Below are 22,102 nucleotides of genomic sequence, written 5' to 3' on the forward strand. Positions count from 1 at the left end.
GCGACGCTCCTCAGTGGATGTGCACCTGGGTGGGAGAGCCTTGCAGCGCGGGTGGAATCAAACCACAGATTAGGGAGTTTGAAGGCTTTATTGGTGCGGAATCTGAGGGCACAGCCAAGCCCCCGCCAACTTTGACCCCGGATCCCAGCCTCACTCAGCTCTGGACAGTTCTTCCCCCATTGCCTCTGTCGGCTGCATAGACGTGAGGGGCAGAGAGGTGCTCTCCTGCCTCACATGGTACCTGCCGCTCCGTTTATGCTCCCTGAAGACGTACATTAAGGCCACTACGACCGTCACCACGCCCACGATCACTAACACCGCCAAGACGACAGGGACAGAGGGGGAGTTCGGAGCTGTGCAGAGAAAGCCCTAAGTCAATATGCGTCCCCCCTGTCTCCAACCCCCCCGTCCCCCGCGGCTTGCCGGTCCAGACCCGCGGCCCAGTGTTAGCTCACCCTCAATATCCATCACCACGAGCAGGGTGTATTTGCCTCGTGAGCTGGACGCTTGGCATTGATAAGTGCCATTATGTGTTACATTGACGAAGAACGGGATCCCCACCGGCACCTCCCGGTTGGAGCCTTCCTTCAAACACCGCAGCTGGGGGTACGGGTTGCCCCTGGCTTGGCACTGCAGGACGTGTCTCGTTTTGTCTTTCCACTTCAAGTGCTGGGGGCATGTGGCTCGGTCAATTTTGGGACCATCTGTGGAACCACCATGTGTGATCAGACACCCAACACACCCGAGGCACGGTGATGAAGAGGAGTGTCTAATCTTTCCAGGGCAGGGGTGAAGGGATTAAAGGTCAGGGTGACTGACTCACACAGGACACGCAGCTGGACGCTACTGTTCCTGTACAAGAACTCGCCGTCCACCTCGAGAGTGGCACTGCAGAAGAAGCTGCGTCCGTCGTCACTCTCGGTAGCATTTAACTGAAGTTGAGCTGGCTGCCCCGGGGCTGCGGTTGCAACTCCGTCCAGCGTGACCTGGACTCGAGCCCCAGCCATGCAACTCACGGTCACTGTGGACCCCTCGGGGGCGCTGAGGTCGCTCAGGTTCAGAATGGGTCCTAGGAAGCCTAAAGGCGGGGTATTGACCAGGAGCTTAATGAACGAGACCTTCCTGTAGGTCAAGCCGCTCCCTCCGCCCTCCCCTTTCGTCTCGGGATATCCGGGCCACGCTTTCGGCGTTCAAGCCTCGCCCTCTTTCTGGGCTTTGTCCAACTTCGGGCACTCAGGCCCAGCCCACGTTGCAACTACTATTGGGGCAACTCAGGCCCCACCTTTTTGGCTAGTCTCCGCCCCCTCTGCCACGCCCCCAGACTGCTGAGGCCGCGCCCCCTTCCCACGCCTCCTCTTACTAAAGACCGTCAAGTTCTCCCGCGCCTCCAGTCTCTCGCCCCCTAGGATCACGATGCAGACGATCTCCCGCGCACCCTCCTGATCTGCGCGCGCTGTGGCTGTGGCCGTTAGCCTGTCCCCGTGGTTCGTGACTGTCACATTCAGCATCTGGTCCCCCAGCGCCAGGTAGACCCGGGCCTCTGAGGCCGGAAAAAGCCCGTCTAGAATGCAGTTCACCGGCGACGACTTTTCCACCTCCAAGAACCGGGGGGCCACGAGGCGCGGGGGGGTCACAGGCAGGGCTGGGGAGAAAGGTGGGCATGAACACAACCCCCAGGACCGTGCCTTCCCCAGGACACCTTCATCCCCCGCCCAATCAGGAATTCTTGCTGACTGCGTCACCCTTCTTCCCAGGACACACACGGCCATGAAAACGGCCTTTTCCAAAGATCCCACGGCTTGGGCCTCCCTTCTGCGACCACCCTGCCCAGTGGCCTGGGGCTTTACTTCCCAGAAGCCTGTGAGGTCCGGGGCACCCCACTCTCATGAACCCCAAGGCCAGGGCACCCTCTACCCTGACTCAGCTCATCACCCACTGTCTGAAGCCCCTTCTCTCACCAAAGGTTCGGAGTTGGCGGGAGGCTGAGGTGTTCCAGAAGACTCCCAGCCCCTGGGGCTTCATGTCCAGTTCTGTGCGGCATGAGAAATGGGCTCCGTGGTCCTTTCTGCTGGTCGGCACAGTGGCAGTGACCTCTGCTGGCTCCCCCACTGCGGGCTGCCGGCTCAGCTCCTCCTCCCGGCGGAGCAGCACCACCGAGAGGCTGGTCCGGGGCGACCCACCTTCCACTTGGCAGCGCAGGGTCAAGTTCTGGCCCACCGGCTGCCAAGAAGGCAGGGGTGCCAGCTCCACGCGCTCCGGGAGGCCTGAGAGAGGAAGGGAGTATGGCACTTAGCAGGTCCTGCAACCCCACCCACCCACCCCAGGGACTGGGGAGGAGACAGGGCGGTCCTGCCGAGAACTGTGAGCTTTGAGTTAATAAACTTAGAGGGCTTAGAACTGGGCCAAAGCCTTTGCTATTATCATTAGTGCAGTGATTATCATTTCCTGTGTTGTCAGACACCTTGCGAGGCGCTAAACAAAATTTTCTGTTCTCCAGGATGGCACAATAAAAAAAAATTAACAAAGAGGAAGGAAGGGATGAACATTTATGACTATTTGATATGAATATTACAAATTCCTGTTTATGGCCAGGCACTGTGGCCCACGCCTATAATCCTAGAGCTTTGGGAGGCTGAGATGGGTGGATCATGAGGTCAGGAGTTCGAGACCAGCCTGGCCAATATGGTGAAACACTGTCTCTACTAAAAATACAAAAATTAGTTGGGTGTGGTGGTGTGTGCCTGTAATCCCAGCTACTTGGGAGGCTGAGGCAGGAGAATCGCTTGAACCCGGGAGGCAGAAGTGGCAGTGAGCCGAGATCGCACCACGGCACTCCAACGACAAGACTCTGTCTCAAAAAAAAGAAAAAAGGAGGCCAGGCACGGTGGCTCAAGCCTGTAATCCCAGCACTTTGGGAGGCCGAGACGGGCGGATCACGAGGTCAGGAGATCGAGACCATCCTGGCTAACACGGTGAAACCCTGTCTCTACTAAAAAAATACAAAAAAACTAGCCGGGTGAAGTGGCGGGCGCCTGTAGTCCCAGCTACTGGGGAGGCTGAGACAGGAGAATGGCGTAAACCCAGGAGGCGGAGCTTGCAGTGAGCTGAGATCCTGCCACTGCACTCCAGCCCCGGCGACAGAGTGAGACTCCGTCTCAAAAAAAAAAAAAAAAAAAGAGAAGAATAGAGCAGACTTCATTAGGTTGTTGTGTGCATGAAGGTGGATGACCTCTTGAAGGTCTAAGGAAAGATATTAAGGAAAGATATTAATAAACAGTAACTATTTTTTTTTCCCTGAGATGGAGTCTTGCTCTGTCGCCCAGGCTGAAGTGCAGTGGTGTGATCTCGGCTCACTGCAACCTCCGCCACCCGGGTTCATGCAATTCTCTTGTCTCAGCCTCCTGAGTAGCTGGGACTACAGGAGCATGCCACCATGCCAGGCTAATTTTTTTTGCATTTTTAGTAGAGACAGAGTTTAGCCATGTTGTCTAGGCTGCTCTTGAACTCCTGAGCTCAGGTGATCTGACCACCTTGGCCTCCCAAAGTGCTGGAATTACAGGCATGAGCCACCGTTCCCGGCCCTTTCTCTCTCTCTCTCTTTTTTTTTTTTTTTTTTTTTTTTGAGACAGGGTCTTGCTTTTGTCGCCCAGGCTGGAGTGCAGTGGCAGGATCTCGGCTCACTGCAACCTCCGCCTCCTGGGTTCAAGCGATTCTCCCACCTCAGTCTCCCAAGTAGCTAGGATTACAGGTGCCCACCACCATGCCTGGCTAATTTTGTATTTTTTTTTTTTTAGTAGCGACGTGGTTTCACCATGTTGGTCAGGCTGGTCTCGAACTCCTGACCTCAGGTGAGCCACCCGCCTTGGCCTCCCAAAGTGCTGGAATTACCGGTGTGAGCCACCATGCCCAGCCTATTTTTGTATTTTTAGTAGACGGGATTTCACCATGTTGGCCAGGCTGATCTTGAACTCCTGGCCTCAAGTGATTCACCCACCTCAGCCTCCCAAAGTGTTGGGATTACAGGTGTGAGCCACCGCGCCTGGCCTTTTTCTCTTTTATGGATGGAGAAATATATAGCCCAGAAAGGGGAGGTGAATTACTTAAGGATGCACAAACGGTAAGTAGCAGAGGTGCCTCCTGGATATCATGTCTAGGGACTCTGTTGGCCCCTTCTCCTAGCTTCTGGCCTGAACACCTGCTTTGGCCTCTACCAGAGATTAGTTCAGTTCTCTCCAATCAGGTTCAGACACTCAGGGCTTTCCTGGTTCACCAGCCCTGTGGCAGCCTCTCAAGATGCTCTGGTACAGTCACAGGAGACTTGACACTCCCAGGCTGGGTGCCCTCCCAGGTACACCTACAAAACCCTGGGCCTCAGGGCGGGCACTGTGGCTCATGTCTGTAATCCCAGCACTTTGGGAGGCCAAGATGGGCGGATCACCTGAGACCAGGAGTTCAAGACCAGCCTTGCCAACATGGTGAAACCTTGTCTCTACTAAAAATACAAAAATTAGCCAGGTGTGGTAGCACGTGCCTGTAATCCCAGCTACTCAGGAGGCTGAGGCACGAGAATCACTTGAACCCAGGAGGCAAAGGTTGCAGTGAGCTGAGATAGTGCCATTGCACTCCAGCCTGGCAAGAGAGCGAGACTCTATGTCAAAAAAAAAAACTGGGCAAGGTGACTCACGCCTGTAATCCCACCACTTTGGGAGGCCGAGGGAGGCGGATCACTTGAGGTCAGGAGTTTGAGACCAACCTGGCCAACTTGGCAAAACCCTGTCTCTACTAAAAATAAATACAAAAGGCTGGGCGCGGTGGCTCAAGCCTGTAATCCCAGCACTTTGGGAGGCCGAGACGGGCGGATCACGAGGTCAGGAGATCGAGACCATCCTGGCTAACACAGTGAAACCCCGTCTCTACTAAAAACTACAAAAAACTAGCCGGGCGTGGTGGCGGGCGCCTGTAGTCCCAGCTACCCGGGAGGCTGAGGCGGGAGAATGGCGTGAACCTGGGAGGCGGAACTTGCAGTGAGCTGAGATCTGGCCACAGCACTCCAGCCTGGGTGACAGAGTGAGACTCCATCTCAAAATAAATAAATAAATAAATAAATAAATAAATAAATACAAAAATTAGCCAGGCGTGGTGGCACATACCTGTGATCCCAGTTACTAAGGAGGCTGAGACAAGAGAATCACTTGAACCCAGGAGGCAGAGTTTGCAGTGAGCTGACATCGCACCATTGCACTCCAGCCTGGGGGACAAGAGCAAGACTCCATCTCAAAGGATAAAAAAAACAAAATCAAAAAGTAGGCCAGGCATGGTGGCTCACACTTGTAATCCCAGCACTTTGGGAGGCCAAGGCACTTGAGGCTGAGAGTTTGAGACCAGCCTGGGCAACATGGTGAAATCCTGTCTCTACTAAAAATACAAAAATTAGCTGGGCGTGGTGGTGCACACCTGTAGTCCCAGCTACTCAGCAGGCTGAGGCAAGAGAATCTCTTGAACTTGGGAGGTGGAGGTTGCAGTGAGCTGAGATCGTGCCACTGCACTCCAGCCTGGGCAACAGAGTGAGACTCCATCTCCAAAAAAAAAAAAAGAAGAAGGAGAAGAAAAGGCCAGGCGTGGTGGCTTACGTCTGTAATCCCAGCACTTTGGGAGGTCGAGGCAGGTGGATCATGAGGTCAGAAGTTCGAGACCAGCTTGACCAACATGTTGAAACCTTGTCTCTACTAAAAATACAAAAATGAGCCAGGCGTGTTAGCGTGCGCCTGTAATCGCAGCTACTCAGGAGGCTGAGGCAGGAGAATCGCTTGAACCCAGGAGGCAGAGGTTGCAGTGAGCCGCGATTGTGCCCCTACACTCCAGCCTGGACGACAGAGCAAGATTCCGTCTCAAAAAAAAAAGAAAAAAAAGTAGCCAGGTACAGTGGCTCAGGCCTGCAATCCCAGCTACTGGAGAGACTGAAGAGGATTGCCTGAGCCCAGGAGTTTGACACCAACCTGGGCAATATAGGGAGAGCCTGTCTCTAAAATAAAAGTATAAAAAAGTGTAAATATAAAACTTTCATTCACCTACTGCTAACTGAAAGGGGTACCCCCTTTTTTTTTTGCTTAAGAGACAGGGTCTTACTTTTTCGCACAGGCTGGAGTGCAGTGGTGCAATTATAGCTCACTACAGCCTTGAACTCCTGGGCTCAAGCGATTCTCCCACCTCGGCCCCCCAAGTAGCTGGGACTTCAGGCATGTATCACCATGCCCAGCTAATTTTTTTTTTTTTTTTTTTGAGACGGAGTCTCGCTCTGTCGCCCAGGCTGGAATGCAGTGGCGCGATCTCCGCTCACTGCAAGCTCCGTCGCCTCCCAGGTTAACGCCATTCTCCTGCCTCAGCCTCCCTAGAAGCTGGGACTACAGGCGCCCACCACCACGCTCGGCTAATTTTTTTGTATTTTCAGTAGAGACAGGGTTTCACCGTGTTCGCCAGGATGGTCTCGATCTCCTGACCTCGTGATCCACCCACCTTGGCCTCCCAAAGTGCTGGGATTACAGGCGTGAGCCACCACACCTGGCCTCAGCTAATATTTTTTATTTATTTTTGTAGAGATGAGGTGTCCCTATGTTGCTCAGCCTGGTCTTAAATTTCCGGACTCAAGCAATCCTCCTGCCTTGGCCTCCCAAAGCGTTGAGATTATTGTTGGGGTCAGGCGCTGTGGCTCACGCCTGTAATCCCAGCATTTCGAGAGGCCAAGGTGGGCGGATCACAAGGTCAGGAGTTAAAGACCAGCCTGGCTAACATGGTGAAACCCCATTTCTATGAAAAATACAGGCCGGGCGCGGTGACTCAAGCCTGTAATCCTAGCACTTTGGGAGGCCGAGACGGGCGGATCGCGAGGTCAGGAGATCGAGACCATCCTGGTTAACACAGTGAAACCCCGTCTCTACTAAAAACTACAAAAAAACTAGCCGGGCGAGGTGGCGGCGCCTGTAGTCCCAGCTACCTGGGAGGCTGAGGCAGGAGAATGGCGTGAACCCGGGAGGCGGAGCTTGCAGTGAGCTGAGATCCTGCCACAGTACTCCAGCCTGGGTGACAGAGCGAGACTCTGTCTCAAAAAAAGAAAAATACAAAAATTAGCTGGGCATGGTGGCGCACACCTATAATCCCAGCTACTTGGGAGTCTGAGGCAGGAGAACTGCTTGAACTGGGACCTGGGAGACAGAGGTCGTGGTGAGCCAAGATCGCACCACTGCACTCCAGTCTGGGCTACAGAGCGACAGACTTCATCACAAAAAAAAAAAAAAAAAAAAAAAAGAAAGGCTTGTTGGGGCTGGGCGCAGTGGCTCATGCCTGTAATCCCAGCACTTCGGGAGACCAAGGCAGGCGGATCACCTGAGGTCAGGAGTTCAAGACCAGACTGGCCAACATGATGAAATGCCATCTCCACTAAAAATACAAAATTACCCGGGTGTGGTGGCGTGCATGTGTAATCCCAGCCACTCGGGAGGCTGAGGCAGGAGAATCACTTGAACTCAGGAGGCGAAGGTTGCAGTGAGCCGAGATTGCGCCATTGCACTCCAGCCTGGGCAAAAAGAGCGAAACTCTGTATCAAAAAAAAAAAAAAAAAAAAATGCTGGTTGGGGCCCAAGTTAATTGATTTCACAACTGCTGCCTTGGGATGAGATTGAGATGTGTCTCTATGTCTTTGTATCTCACACACACAAATGTCCAGGTCTGAGCTCTGGGTCAGAACCCTGGTCCATTCTTTGCAAACTGAGGGTCTCCACTTTCCTGAGCCATTGGCCACCTGCCCGCACCACTACCCAACACCAGTCCCACCTCCGGACATATCGACTCACTGTACACGGTGATGTCAGAGAAGCCTGTTATCTGGGAGCCATTGCAATACCCTGAGCAGAGGATCCGACTGTTGCCAGTCACATCGCTGAGCTGGAAGGCTGCCCAGCCCGTGCCATTGTCCACCAGCTCCTTTGATAGGGACGTCTCCAAGATGATTTTCTTAGAGCTGGGGCAATCAGTACTGCAGTTCACCAACAGGGACCCTCCAGCAGGAAACACAGGGTTCTGGGGCTCCACTCGCAGCAGGAATTCCTGCCCCTGGGCACCTTCAGGAACATGAAGAAATCCTGGTGTTTGTTTTGTTGCCCCCCAACCCACTTATCAGCAGGCCCCACCATTTAACACCTCTTTCCTTGTGCCAAGATAGAAGGGTTCCTGCCCTCATGGTCCAGTGGGAAAGGTAGAATCCATCAGACACCAGGGAGAACTCAGAAGGAGGCCAGAAGAGGCTCTGATCCAGCATAGGAGGAGGTGAGTCAGGGAAGGCTTCCCGGAAGAGGGGACCATTCCAGCCTGAAACTGAAGGCTAAGTAGGAGTTAGCAAGTGAAAGGGACAGGTGATCCTGGCAGAGGGAACCACATACGCAAAGGGCAAATTTCAAGAGTTCAGATGGAGCAGGAAACGTGAGGGGTGTGTGTGTGTGTGTGTGTGTGTGTTGGGGAAGAGGGATGGCGTACAAGCCGTATGCTGGGGCCTGACCACCTGAAGGCAGAACTAAGGAACCAGAACTTTCTCCCGAGGATACGGGGTCAGCAGCCAGGTCGCAGTGTGGCAGGATGCGAAGAGTGTTCCGTTCTCTTCCTCCACCTTCTACTGATCCCCAAAACCCAGCCCTCTCCAGCCCTCCTGGGCTTGACCAGCCTCACCTGGGGTCAGCAGACAGCAGACCAGCAGAGTCCAGCAGGCCCCGGGCCACGATACGGATGGTACTATGGTGGCCATTCTGACAGAGGAAGGTGCCTTCCTGAGGTGCCCAAAGGGCAGGCAGGGGGAAAGGCGGGGCCTCCCACTGAGACGGAAGCACAGCGGTTAAGATTGCAGAAGTCTGGGGACTGCACCTTACCCAGGCCTGTGGGGAGAAGGGGATGCTGTGGCCCTGGGGGGCTAGAATGGGGAACCCAGACGGGGCTCTGCAAAGTGGCCAGCACTGCTGAGTCTCCCCCAGGGACAGGGCTGGTCTCAGTTGCACTGCTGGCCCCCAGTTCCTAGCCAGGAAATGCTAACTAAACTGGCTTCCTTTGTTCTCAGCACTGGGAAGCCTGGGTGTGGGGGTATGAGGCATCTCCTTCCGGCTGAACTTAGGTGGGGAGGGGAATATTCTGTTCCCAGAGAGGAAGTTAATGGGGAAACCTGTAGGCACCACTGTTTAGATGCTAAGGTGGGATTTCAAGGAAACATTAAAAAAAAAAAAAAAAAAAAAAACAGAAGCAGAGTCTTGCTATGTTGCCCCGACTGGTCTTGAACTCCTGGCCTATGAGATGGCCTCCTCCCATCTTGACCTCCCAAAGTGTTGTGGTTACAGGCGTGAGCCACAACACTGGCCACCTTTGAAGATCTTGAGGACACCTCCCTATCTTTGAAGATCTTGGGGATCCCCCCTCCCATGCACAAAGAGCTAAGGCAGGTGATTTGGGGACAGCTGAGTCCCTGAGCCACTGTCTCTCCAGGATTCGACTTGGCTTTTGTTTTGTTTTGAGACAGGGTCTCACTCTGTTGCCCAGGCTGGAGTGCAGTTGTGGGATCTCGGCTCACTGTAGCCTCCACCTCCCTGGTTCAAACAATTCTCCTGCCTCAGCCTCCCGAGTAGCTGGGATTACAGGCATGTGCCATCACGCCCGGCTAATTTTTGTACTTTTTGGTAGAGACAGGGTTTCACCATGTTGGCCAAGCTGGTCTCAAACTTCTGACCTCAAGTGAGTCGCCTGCCTTGGCCTCCCAAAGTGCTGGGATTACAGGCATAACCCACCTCGCCCGACCTTCCAGGATTCTACTTGTAACTGGCCTTTACCTCATCCTGTTGCCCCCTTGCCCACCTTTCCAGGCAGCTGGTCACTTCATTCCAAGGGAAGGCACCAAGGGGACCCAGGGGGGACTCCCACCTTTGACCTGCCGCTGACCTCAGGCCTCTGACCTGTCTTCTGGGCCTAACATCTGAGCACCAGAGAGGGACCTTGTTGAGGGCCTTGATGGGGCCCTGCATTCACCCACTTTTCCCAGACCTTGAGGTCACAGCACCTCCTCTCTCATCTGGAGCACCCCCACCTACCTAATTAGGTCCCTCCTCTATTCCTCTGCCTTCCGAACAATTCATTTCCCACCTAGTGTTGAGAGAGCAGCTAAAACCCAAGTCTAGTGTATTTGTAAATAGCAGGGCCCAGTAGCATGGACCTGGTGCCTGTAGTCCCAGCTCCTTGGAAGGCTGAGGTGAGAGGATCGCTTGAGCCTGGGAGATCAAAGTTGCAGTGAGCTGAGATTGTGCCCCTGCACTCCAGCCTAGGCGACACAGTGAGACCCTGTTTCAAAAATAATAATAATAAAATAAAAAAGATGCCAGACTTAGTGGCTCAAGTCTGTAATTCCAGCAGAACTTTGGGACGCTGAGGTGGGTGGATCACGAGGTCAGGAAATCGAGACCGTCCTGGCTAACACAGTGAAACCCCGTCTCCACCAAAAATATAAAAAATTAGCTGGACATTGTGGGGGGCGCCTATAGTCCCAGCTACTTGGGAGGCTGAGGCAGGAGAATCAGCTGAACTCGGGAGGCAGAGGTTGTAGTGAGCGGAGATTGTGCCACTGCACTACAGCCTGGGTGACAGAGCAAGACTCCGTCTCAAAAATACATATATATATATATATATATATATAAAATAGATATATAATATACATCTATTATATCTACTATATTATATATAATAGATATATAATAGATATATTATAGATACAATTCATAATAATTATGTAATAGTGAGACCCCGTCTCTAAAAATAAAAAAGAAGGAAATATTTGTAAATAAGTAATATTTCTTTTTTGTTTTTTGAAAGAGTCTCACTGTGTCACCCAGGCTGGAGTGCAGGGGCGCAATCTCAGCTAACTGCAATCTCAGCCTCCTGGGTTCAAGCGATCCTCCCACCTCAGCCTCCCTAGGATCTGGGACCACAGGTGCACACCACCGTGCCTGGCTAATTTTTTGTAGAGACGGCTTTCATCACATTGCCCAGGTTGGTCTTGAACTCCTAAGCTTGGGGATCTGACTGCCTTGACCTCCCAAAGTGCCGGGATTATAGGCGTACCCTTCTACACCCTCCAGTAATATTTCTGATAAAGAAGTATTTCTGGGCCAGGCATGGTGGCTCACACCTGCAATCCTAGCACTTTGGGAGGTCAAGATGGGTGGATCCCTTGAGGTCGGGAGTTCCAGACCAGCCTGGGCAGCATGCCAAAACCCTGTCTCTACTAAAAATACAAAAAATCAGCCAAGCTTGATGGCACACACCTGTAGTCCCAGCTACTCAGGAGGCTACAGAGGGAGGATTGCTCGAGTCCGGGAAGTGGAGGTTGCAGTTAGCTGAGATTGTGCCCCTGCACTCCAGTCTAGGTGACAAAAGAAAGGTCACCTACAGATGTTTAAGGAGCTCCTGCACATATCTCAAGCCATTGACAAGAAAGCAAGTACAGTCTGGATTGCAAACAGTGTACAAATTAAACTCCAGCTGGTTTTTTTTTTTTTTTTTTTTTTTGAGACAGGGTCTGACTGTCACCCAGGCTGGAGTGCAGTGGCACAGTCTGGGGCTCACTGCAACCTCTGCCTCCCAGGTTCAAGTGATTATCCCACCTCAGCTTCCTGAGTAGCTGGGATTACAGGCACGCACCACCACACCCGGCTAATTTTTTGTATTTTTAGTAAAGACAGGGTTTCACCATGTTGACCAGGCTAGTCTCGTACTCCTGACCTCAGGTGATCCGCCTGCCTTGGCCTCCCAAAGTGCTAGGATTACAGGTGTGAGCTACCACAACTGGCCTCCAGCTGATTTTTGACAGCCACATTGCTGCTATAGTACCCTTTTTAGGAGTGATGGTGATGGTCTCTGGTTCTCCTCATTCCCACAAAGGTTGTTGAACCACAGCACCAGTAACACTGAGAATGCTAAGGGCTCTAGCCCAGGCTTTCTCCCAGGTTCTCTGGTGTGTGCCCTCCTGGTGACAATGAAATTGAAGCTAACTGCTTTCACTGCCTGAGTCTCTGATCTTGAGTGGCTGTGTCCACATTTCATTTTTTTTTTTTTTTTCTGGTAGGAATAACTACTTTTCTGCATCCATACTCCATAAACTCTGTCATTTTCAGACATCCTGGGATGAAAAGATTTGGCTTTTTTTTTTTTTTTTTCCTGAGACAGGGTCTGGCTGTGCCGCCCAAGCTGGAATACAGTGGCTTAATCATGGCTCACTGCAACCTTGACCTCCCAGGCTCAGGTGATCCTCCCACTTCACCCTCCTTAGTAACTGGGACTATAGGTAGGTGCCACTACACTTGGCTCATTTTTGTATTTTTTCTAGAGATGAGCTTTTGACATATTGCCCAGGCTGATCTCGAACCCCTGGGCTCAAGCGATCCTCCCACCCCAACCTCCCAAAGTGCTGGGATTACAGGAGTGAGCCACTGTGCTTGGTTTTCACTCTTAGGCTATTAAACAATGAAGGTAGTTATTGATCCTATCTCTTTCATATTCTTCTTCTTCTTTTTTTTGGGGGGGGGTGGTGGTGGGAATGAGTCTCACTCTGTCGCCCAGGCTGGGCTCACTACAACCTCCACCTCCCGGGTTCAAGTGATTCTCCTGCCTCAGCCTCCTGAGTAGCTGGCATTACAGGCGCACGCCACCACACCCAGCTAATTTTTGTATTTTTATTAGAGACGGGGGTTTCACCATGTTGGTCAGGCTGGCATATTCTTCTTTCTAAGAACTGAAAGTGAGGGGGCTGTATGGAATCTCTTCATGCACCAGGAACTGAGTTCTGAAGATGATCTTATTATTATCAGTATTTTTTCAGATGAATTCTCACTTTGTTGCCCAGGCTGGAATGCAGTGGTTCAATCTTGGCTCACTGCAACCTCTGCCTTCCAAGTTCAAGCGATTCTCCTGCCTCAGCCTCCCAAGTAGCTGGAATGACAGGCACCTGCCACCACATCTGGCTAATTTTTCTATTTTTAGTAGAGACAGGTGTTTCACCCTGTTGGCCAGGCTGGTCTCGAACTCCTGACCTCAGGTGATCCACCTGCCTCGGCCTCCCAAAGTGCTGGGATTACAGGCGTGAGCCACCGTGCGCAGCTGAAGATGATCTTACTAAATTGCTGTTCTGATAATCATGGATTGACACTGTTCCTTTCCTTTATTGTGAAAAAGCTAAACTTGGCTGGGCATGGTGGCTCATATCTGTAATCCCAGCACTTTAGGAGAGTGAGGTGGGAGGATTGCTTGAGGCCAGGAGTTTGAGACCAGCCTGGGCAACATAGGGAGACCCCCATCTCTATTATTAAAAAAAAAAAAAATTAAAGAAAAAATTAAAAACCCTCTAAAAGCCTTTTGGGAATCTTCAATAAAAACATGGGACCTATTCCATAAATAAACTTTTTTTTTTTCCTTTGCAACTGAGTCTTGCTCTGTCACCAGGTTGGAGTGCAGTGGCACGATATTGGCTCACTAAAACCTCTGCCTCCCGGGTTCAAGCAATTCTCCTGCATCAGCCTCCCAAGTAGCTGGGCCTACAGGCGTGTGCCACCACACCCAGCTAATTTTTGTATTTTTAGTAGAGTCAGGGTTTCACCATCTTGACCACGATGGTCTCAATATTGACCTTGGATCTGCCTGCCTAGCCTCTGAAAGTGCTGGGATTACAGGCATAAGCCACCATGCCTGGCCTTTTTGTTGTTGTTTTTGTTTTTGTTTGTTGTTGTTATTGTTTTTTGAGATGGAGTCTCACTCTGTCTCCCAGGCTGGAGTACAGTGCCGCGACCTCAGCTCACTGCAACCTCCACCTTCCGGGTTCAAGCAATTCTCCTGCCTCAGCCTCCAGACTAGCTGCGATTACAGGTGTGTGCCACCACACCTGGCTAATTTTTGTATTTGTAGTAGAAATGGGGTTTTGCCATGTTGGCCAAGCTGGTCTCGATCTGCTGACCTCAGGTGATCCACCGACCTCAGGTGATCCACCTGCCTTGGCCTCCCAAAGTGCTGTGATTACAAGCGTAATCTGCTGTGTCCAGTCAAAAGATCATATATTATGTATAGAAATAATAAGATCAGCCAGGTGCAGTGGCTCACGCCTATAATTCCGGGACTTTGGGAGGCTGAAGTGGATGGATTACCTGAGGTCAGGAGTTCAAGATCAGCCTGGCTAACATGATGAAACCCGGTCTCTACTAAAAATTCAGGCCGGGCGCGGTGGCTCAAGCCTGTAATCCCAGCACTTTGGGAGGCCGAGACGGGCGGATCACGAGGTCAGGAGATCGAGACCATCCTGGCTAACACGGTGAAACCCCGTCTCTACTAAAAAAAAAATACAAAAAAACTAGCCGGGCGACGTGGTGGGCGCCTGTAGTCCCAGCTACTCGGGAGGCTGAGGCAGGAGAATGGCGTAAACCCAGGAGGCGGGGCTTGCAGTGAGCTGAGATCCGGCCATTGCACTCCAGCCTGGGCGGCAGAGCGAGACTCCGTCTCAAAAAAAAAAAAAATAAATAAATAAATAAAAATTAAAAAAATAAATAAAAATAAAAATTCAAAAAATTAGCCAGGCATGGTGGCTCGTGCCTGTAATCCCAGCTGCTTGGGAGGCTGAGGCAGGAGAATCACTTGAACCTCAGAGGAGGAGTTTGCAGTGAGCCGAGGTTGCACCATTGCACTCCAGCTTGGGCAACAAGAGAGAAACAATGTCTCAAAAAAAACAAAAACAAAAAACAAACAAAAAACCCAAGAAAGAATAAGACCATTTGGATTTACTGGACTAATAGAACAGTTAAGGTTTCTATAGAAGCAACAAAATGTATTTTGAAAGGGCTGCTAACTATTGATACTGACAGTATTTCATTCCTGTGAGTGATTCAAGCATATTATAAATAGCTAGTAAAAGCCTGGCCAACATGGCTACTAAAAATAGAAAAAATTCACCGCACGTGGTAGTGCATGCCTCTACTCCCAGATACTTGGAAGACTGAGGCACAAGAACCGACTGAGCCCTGGAGGCAGAGGTTGCAGTGAGCCAAGATCGTGCCACTGCACTCCAGCCAGGATGACAGAGCGAGACTCTGTCGCAAAAATATAAATAAATACCTCGTAAAGGGAACAGAGCCTGTGGGGTTGAGCAAAATGTACTAGCTGTGCCTGCACTGAGTATAACGGCTTTACGATTATGAGGAAACAATCTTTTTTTTTTTTTGAGATAAAGTCTTGCTCTGTTGCTCAGGCTGGAGTGCGGTGGTATGACCTTGGCTCGCTACAACCTCCAACTCCCAGGTTCAAGTGATTCTCCTGCCTCAGCTACCCAAGTAGCTGAGATAATAGGCGCCTGCCACCACACCCAGCTAATTTTTGTATTTTTAGTAGAAATGGGGTTTCACCATGTTGGCCAGGCTTGTCTTGAACTCCTGACCTCAGGTGATTCACTTGCTTTGGCCTCCCACACAGAGTTGGGATTACAGGCATGAGCCACCGTGCCCAGCCCCAGCCAAAATCTTTAATAGCAATGCAGAAAAAGAAAAAAAAAAAAAAAAAATAGGCCACCAGGCGCAGTGGCTCATGACTGTAATTCCAGCACTTTGGGAGGCCGAGGTGAGCGGATCACTTGAGGTTAGGAGTTCGAGACCAGCCTGGCCAACATGGCGAAACCCCATCTCTACTAAAAATACAAAAATTACTCAGGCGTACTGGCCCCAGGCCTGTAATCCCAGCTACTCAGGAGACTGAGGCAGGAGAATCGCTTGGACCCGGGAGGCAGAGGTTGCAGTGAGCCAAGATCGTGTCATTGCACTCCTGCCTGGGTGACAGAACAAGGCTACATCTCAAAAAAAAAAAAAAGTCAACAAGACAAACCACCTAGTTTCATCCACAAATATGTTGCAAGGGGGCAAAAGACAGAAAGAGGAACCCACAGACCAAAAGAGACTTATAGAAAACTGGCCTCGACCAAATGCAGTTGGGGACCTTGTTTGTATTTTTGTTTAATTTTATTTTTTGAGATGGAGTTTCACTCTTGTTGCCCAGGCTGGAGTGCAATGGCGCAAGCTCGGCTCACTGCAACCTCCGCCTCCTGGGTTCAAGCATTTCTCCTGCCTCTCCCTCCTGAGTAGCTGGGATTATAGGCGCATGGCACCGCACCCAGCTAATTTTTGTATTTTTAGTAGAGACGGGGTTTTGCCATGTTGGCCATGTTGGTCTCTCCTGACCTCAGGTGGTCTGCCTGCCTTGGCCAACCAAAGTGCTGGGATTACAGGCGTGAGCCACTGTGCCTGGCCCTGTATTTTTATTTTTTATTTTTCCAGAACTAAAAGAGACTTACAGAAAACTAGCCTCAACCAAATGCAATTGGGGACCTTGTTTGTATTTTTATTTATTTATTCAGAACTAAAAATAAATGATCTATTGGGCAGGTGTGGTGGCTCATGCCTGAAAGCCTAGCACTTTGGGAGGCTGAGGTAGGGGGATCATTCAAGCCCGGGACTTCACCAACCTGGATAACATGGTGAAAGTTCGGCTCTACAAAAAATACAGAAATTGGCCGGGCGCGGTGGCTCAAGCCTGTAATCCCAGCACTTTGGGAGGCCGAGACGGGAGGATCACGAGGTCAGGAGATCGAGACCACCCTGGCTAACACGGTGAAAACCCGTCTCTATTAAAAAGAAAAATACAAAAAACTAGCCGGGCGAGGTGGCGGGCGCCTGTAGTCCCAGCTACCCGGAGGCTGAGGCAGGAGAATGGCGTGAACCCGGGAGGCGGAGCTTGCAGTGAGCTGAGATCCGGCCTCTGCACTCCAGCCTGGGTGACAGAGCGAGACTCCGTCTCAAAAAAAAGAAAAAACAAAAAACAGAAATTAACTTGAGCGTGGGAGGGGGAGGTTGCAGTGAGCAGAGATTGCGCCACTGCACTCCAGCCTGGATGACAGAGCAAGACTCTGTCTCAAAACTATGGGGACAGTAAATAACAGATCAGCAGTTGCCAGGGGTTAGTGAGAAGAGAGGGATGAATAGGCAGTGCATGAATGACTTAGCGCAGGGAGACTACTCCATGTGATACTATATTGATGGGTTCATGCCTTACACGTTTGTCCAACCCCACAGAACGTACAACAGCAAGAGTGAACCCTCATATAAAGTATAGACTTCAGGAGAAAATGATATGTCAGTGGAGGTTCATAGTTTTTTTTGTTGTTGTTTTTTTTTTTATTTTTCAGATAGAGTGTCGCTCTGCCGCCCAGGCTGGAGTGCAGTAGCACAATCTTGGCTCACTGCAACCTCCACCTCCACCTCCCGGGTTCAAGCAATTCTCCTGCCTCAGCCTCCTGAGTAGCTGGGAGTACAGGTGCCCACCACCATGCATGGCTAGTTTTTGTATTTTTAGTAGAGATGGGGTTTCACCATGTTGCCCAGGCTGGTCTTGAACTCCTGACCTCCCAAAGTGCTGGGATTACAGGCATGAACCACAGTGTCTGCCGAAGTTCATAGATTCTAACAAATGTATCACTGTGGTACAGGATGTGGACAGCAAGGGAGGTTGTGCGGGGGGGTGGGGAGGGGGCATAGGAGAACTCTGTATTTTCCACTCAACTTTGCTGTAAACCTAAAACTGCTCTAAACAAATTGAGCTGTTATCGTATTACTCAAGAGGCTAAGGTGGGAGGATCACTTGAGCCCAGGAGTTTGAGACCAGGCTGGGCAGCAGAGTAAGACGCTGTGTCTACAAAAAATTTTAAAATTAGCCAGATGGCCAGGTGTGGTGGCTCACACCTGTAATCTCAGCACTTTTGGAGGCTGAGGTGGGCATATCACCTGAGGTCAGGAGTTCGAGACCAGTGTGGCCAACATGGTGAAACCCTGTCTCTACTAAAAATACAAAAATTAGCTGGGCATGGTGGCAGGTGCCTGTAATCCCACTACTGGGGAGGCTGAGGCAGGAGAATCACTTGAACTCAGGAGGTGGAGGTTGCACTGAGCTAAGACCATGCTATTGCACTCCAGCCTGGGTGACATAGTGAGACTCCTTCTCCAAAAAAAAAATAAATAAAATAAAAAATAAAAAATTAGCCAGGTGACGTGGCAGGAGCCTATAGTCCCAGCTCCTACGGAGGCTGAGGTGGGAGGATCACTTGAGCCTGGGAGGTCAAGGTTGCAGTGAGCTGTAATAGCACCACTACACTCCAGTGTGGGTGACAGAGCGAGACCCAGTCCCCACCCCCACAAAAAAGTCCTTTTGGGGATATTTAACTGCCTTTCACAAATGTGTCTGACTCATAATCTATCTCACCATCTCAAGTCACACAGGTTAAGTAGAAACACTTTGCCGAACACCAGAATAACAATAATACATTTTTTCTTTTTTTTTTCCAGTCTTGCTCTATCGCTCAGGCTAGAGTGCAGTGGTGCGATCTCAGCTCAATGCACTCTGCCTTCCAGTTCAAGTGATTCTCCTGCCTCAGCCTCTAGAGTAGCTGAGATTACAGGCGTGTGCCACCACACCTGGCTAATTTTTGTCTTTTTTTCTCTCAAATCTTAATTTTATTTTGTTTCCTCAACAAGAACAAACTTGATAAATAACCAAGATTGTTCATGTTTCAGACTCATTTTTTTTTAAGTTCTAGGGTACATGTGCACAATGTGCAGGTTTGTTACATAGGTATACATGTGACATGTTGGTTTGCTGCACCCATTAACTCTCACTTACATTAGGTATTTCTCCTAATGCTATCCCTCCCGCAGGCCCCTACCCCACAACAGGCCGCGGTGTGGGTATGTGATGTTCCCTACCCTGTGTCCAGGTGTTCTCATTGTTCAATTCCCACCTATGAATGAGAACATGCAGTGTTTGGTTTTCTGTTCTTGTGATAGTTTGCTGAGAATGATGGTTTCCAGCTTCATCCATGTCCCTGCAAAGGATATAAACTCATCCTTTTTTTATGGCTGCATAGTATTCCATGGTGTATATGTGCCACATTTTCTTAATCCAGTCTACCATTGATGGACATCTGGGTTGGTTCCAAGTCTTTGCTATTGTGAATAGTGCCACAATAAACATATGTGTGCATGTGTCTTTATTTTTTTTGAGACAGAGTTTTGCTCTTGTCACCCGGGCTGGAGTGCAATGGCTCGATCTTGGCTTACTGCAACCTCTGCCTCCTAGGTTCAAGTGATTCTCCTGCCTCAGCCTCCCAAGTAGCTGGGATTACAGGCGCCTGCCACAATGCCCAGCTAATTTTTGTATTTTTAGTAGAGACGGGGTTTTGCCATGTTGGGCAGGCTGGTCTCAAACTCCTGACCTCAACTGATCTGCCTGCCTCGGCCTTTCCAAGTGCTGTGCTGGGATTACAGGCGTGAGCCACTGTACCCAGCCAACTTCACTTTTTAAATTTTTATTTAAAAATAATATAGGCCAGGCGTAGTGGCTCACGCCTGAAATCCCAGCACTTTGGGAGGCCAGAGCAGGCAGATCACCTGAGGTCAGGAGTTTGACACCAGCCTGCCCAACGTGGTGAAACCCCGTCTCTACAAAAAATACAAAATTAGCCAGATGTGGTGATATATGCCTGTAATCCCAGCTACTCAGGAGGCTGAGGCAGGAGAATCGCTTGAACCCAGAAGCGGAAGGTTGCAATGAGCTGAGATAGCACCATTGCACTCCAACCTGGAGAACAAGAGCAAAACTCTGTCAAATAAATAAATAAATAAATAAATAAATAAATAAATAAATAAAATAAATGCACAGGGTCTCCCTATGTTGCCCAGGCTGGTCTCGAACTCCTGGACTCAAGGGATCCTCCTGTTTCAGCCTCCCAAAGTGCTGGGGTTACAGGCAATGAGCCACTGTACCCAGCCAACAATAATATTGTATATTTATTAAGCACTTGTTTGCATGTCTTTCTGCTAAGCATTTCACAGACACCACCTCATGAGCTCTTTACATGAGTCCTGTGAGATAGCAAGTGAGTAGTTATTGGCCAGGTGCAATGGCTCATGCCTGTAATCCCAGCACTTTGGGAGGTGGAGGCAAGTGGATCACCTGAGGTCACGAGTTCAAGACCAACCTGGCCAATATGGGAACCCTCATCTCTACTAAAAATACAAAAATTTAGCCGGGCGTGGTGGTGGTCGCCTGTAGTCCCAGCTACTCGGGAGGCTAAGGCAGGAGAATGGCGTGAACCTGGGAGGTAGGGCTTGCAGTGAGCCGAGATCATGCCACTGCACTCCAGCCTGGGTGACAGAGTGAGACTCCGTCTCGAAACGTAAACAAAAACAAAAACAAAAACAAAAACAAAAAACTTAGCTGGGTGTGGTAGCACATGCCTGTAATCCCAGCTACTCAGGAAGGCAGGAAAATTGCTTGAACCCGGGAGGCGGAGGTTGCAGTGAGCCAAGATCATGCCAGTGCACTCCAGCCTGGGCGACAAAGGGAGACTCCATCTGAAAACGAAAAAAGACTCCATCTCAAAAAAAAAAAAAAAAAAAAAGTTGAGGCCTGGTGTGGTGGCTCACCACCATGTAATCCTAGAGGTTTGAGACACCAAGATGGATGCATTGCTTGAGCTCAGGATTTTGAGATCAGCCTGGACAACATGGCAAAACCCAGTCTCTACAAAAAGTACCAAAAAAACCAATTAGCCTGGTGTGGTGATGTAGGCCTGTGGTCCCAGCTACTGGGGAGGTTGAGGCCAGAGGATCACTTGAGCCCAAGAGGTGGAGGTTGCAGTGAGCTGAGATTGAGCCACTGCACTCCAGCCTGGGTGATAGAACCAGACCCTGTCCAAAAAAATAAAAATGTTAAACAGTTGAATCCAGCTACCTCTGCGCTGTCTCATGCTAGCTGCTGTCCACAGGAGACCAGACCCCCAGCTAACCCACCTTTCTGAAAGAGGGCTCCAAGAATCATGGGCTCCAGCAGAGGAAACAGGAGTTTATTACCAGATGGTGGAAATGGTGGGCCTCAAGTTTGAAAGCTGGGGGTTCAAGGGCCGGATTAGTGACCCTACACATCGTAGGTCCCTCAAAATCATGGTCAGGTTCACGGCCATGGAAGAAAAGTAAGTTCACAGAGGTGGGGTCTCCGGACAGGAGTAAGGCACAGGGTGTGGGTGAGGTTGACGTCCCCCTCTTGGTTTCATCCTGGGGCAGGGAGCAGAAGGCCCTGTCTGCAGCCACTGCCTGGTTCAATCCTCCCAGGCAGGGCTGCCATCGTGCCTCAGCACACACTGAACACGGAAGGGGCCTGGCCTCGGTACTTCTCATGGACTGTCTTCAGGATGGGTATGAGGTTCTCGAAGGTTGGGCGGAAGGACGCCTCTGTCTCCCAGCAGTTCTTCATGAGATGATAGACCTAGAAGGAAAAACCAGGGCTCGTGGGGGCTGCCCTCTCCACAGCAGGATGGTGGGGTCAGGGAAAGACAAAGGAAGTCTCACCTCACAGGGACATTTATCGGGTCGTGGCAGCCTCTCCCCTCGTTCCAGCAACTCGGTGAGTCTCAGAACTGTCATCTGACCCTGGGTGATGCCTATGAGCTCAAGGAATTTCTACAGGAGAAACAAGGCAAGCTCTTTTCAAGAGGCAATGAAAGCCGGGCGCAGTGGCTCATGCCTATAATCCCAGCACTTTGGGAAGCTGAGGCGGGTGAATCACCTGAAGTCAGGAGTTCAAGACCAGCCTGGCCAACATGGTGAAACCCCATCTCTACTAAAAATACAAAAATTAGCTGGGCGTGGTGGCAGGCGCCTATAATCCCAGCTACTTGGGAGGCTGAGGCAGGAGGATCGCTTGAACCTGGGAGGTGGACGTTGCAGTGAGCTGATATTGTGCCATTGCACTCCAGCCTGGGCTACAAGTGAGAAACTCTGTCACAGAAAAAAGAAAAAAGAAATCACTCTGCAACTTCGTGAAATCGACTGCATGGGTTCTAATCCCACCTCTTACACTTCTCAGCTGTGTGACTTTGAATTTGATTTCACTTCTCTGGGCCTCAGTTTTCTCATCCGTAAAATAGGATAATAACATCTGCCACCAGGGA

General features: G+C 50.6%; 2 protein-coding genes across 5 annotated transcripts in view; both read right to left on the bottom strand.

Moving 5' to 3' along the window:
- Positions 1–69: 69 nt before the first annotated feature.
- On the bottom strand, positions 70–9,006 carry ICAM3 (intercellular adhesion molecule 3). Its single transcript, XM_010373773.2, has 7 exons — positions 8,716–9,006; positions 7,848–8,114; positions 1,959–2,264; positions 1,361–1,642; positions 824–1,078; positions 456–704; positions 70–353 (listed from the first exon to the last, which is right to left on the bottom strand). Exons 1-7 carry the CDS (start codon positions 8,789–8,791, stop codon positions 151–153), a joined length of 1,638 nt encoding a protein of 545 aa, XP_010372075.1. The 5' UTR covers positions 8,792–9,006; the 3' UTR covers positions 70–150.
- Positions 9,007–20,977: 11,971 nt separating this feature from the next.
- TYK2 (tyrosine kinase 2) overlaps positions 20,978–22,102 on the bottom strand; it is a 31,593-nt gene continuing 30,468 nt past the window's right edge. For 3 of the 4 annotated variants that reach the window (XM_030935084.1, XM_030935085.1, XM_030935087.1), the window contains 2 exons: positions 21,501–21,611; positions 20,978–21,417 (listed from right to left, as the gene is read on the bottom strand). In XM_030935084.1, the coding sequence (XP_030790944.1) occupies positions 21,283–21,417; positions 21,501–21,611 (246 nt within the window). In that variant the 3' untranslated portion in view covers positions 20,978–21,282. The remainder of the gene's footprint in view (positions 21,418–21,500; positions 21,612–22,102) is intronic. The other variant, XM_030935086.1, reaches the window with a different exon arrangement.

Source organism: Rhinopithecus roxellana, chromosome 8, assembly GCF_007565055.1.
Source record: "Rhinopithecus roxellana isolate Shanxi Qingling chromosome 8, ASM756505v1, whole genome shotgun sequence".
Classification (NCBI taxonomy): domain Eukaryota; kingdom Metazoa; phylum Chordata; class Mammalia; order Primates; family Cercopithecidae; genus Rhinopithecus; species Rhinopithecus roxellana.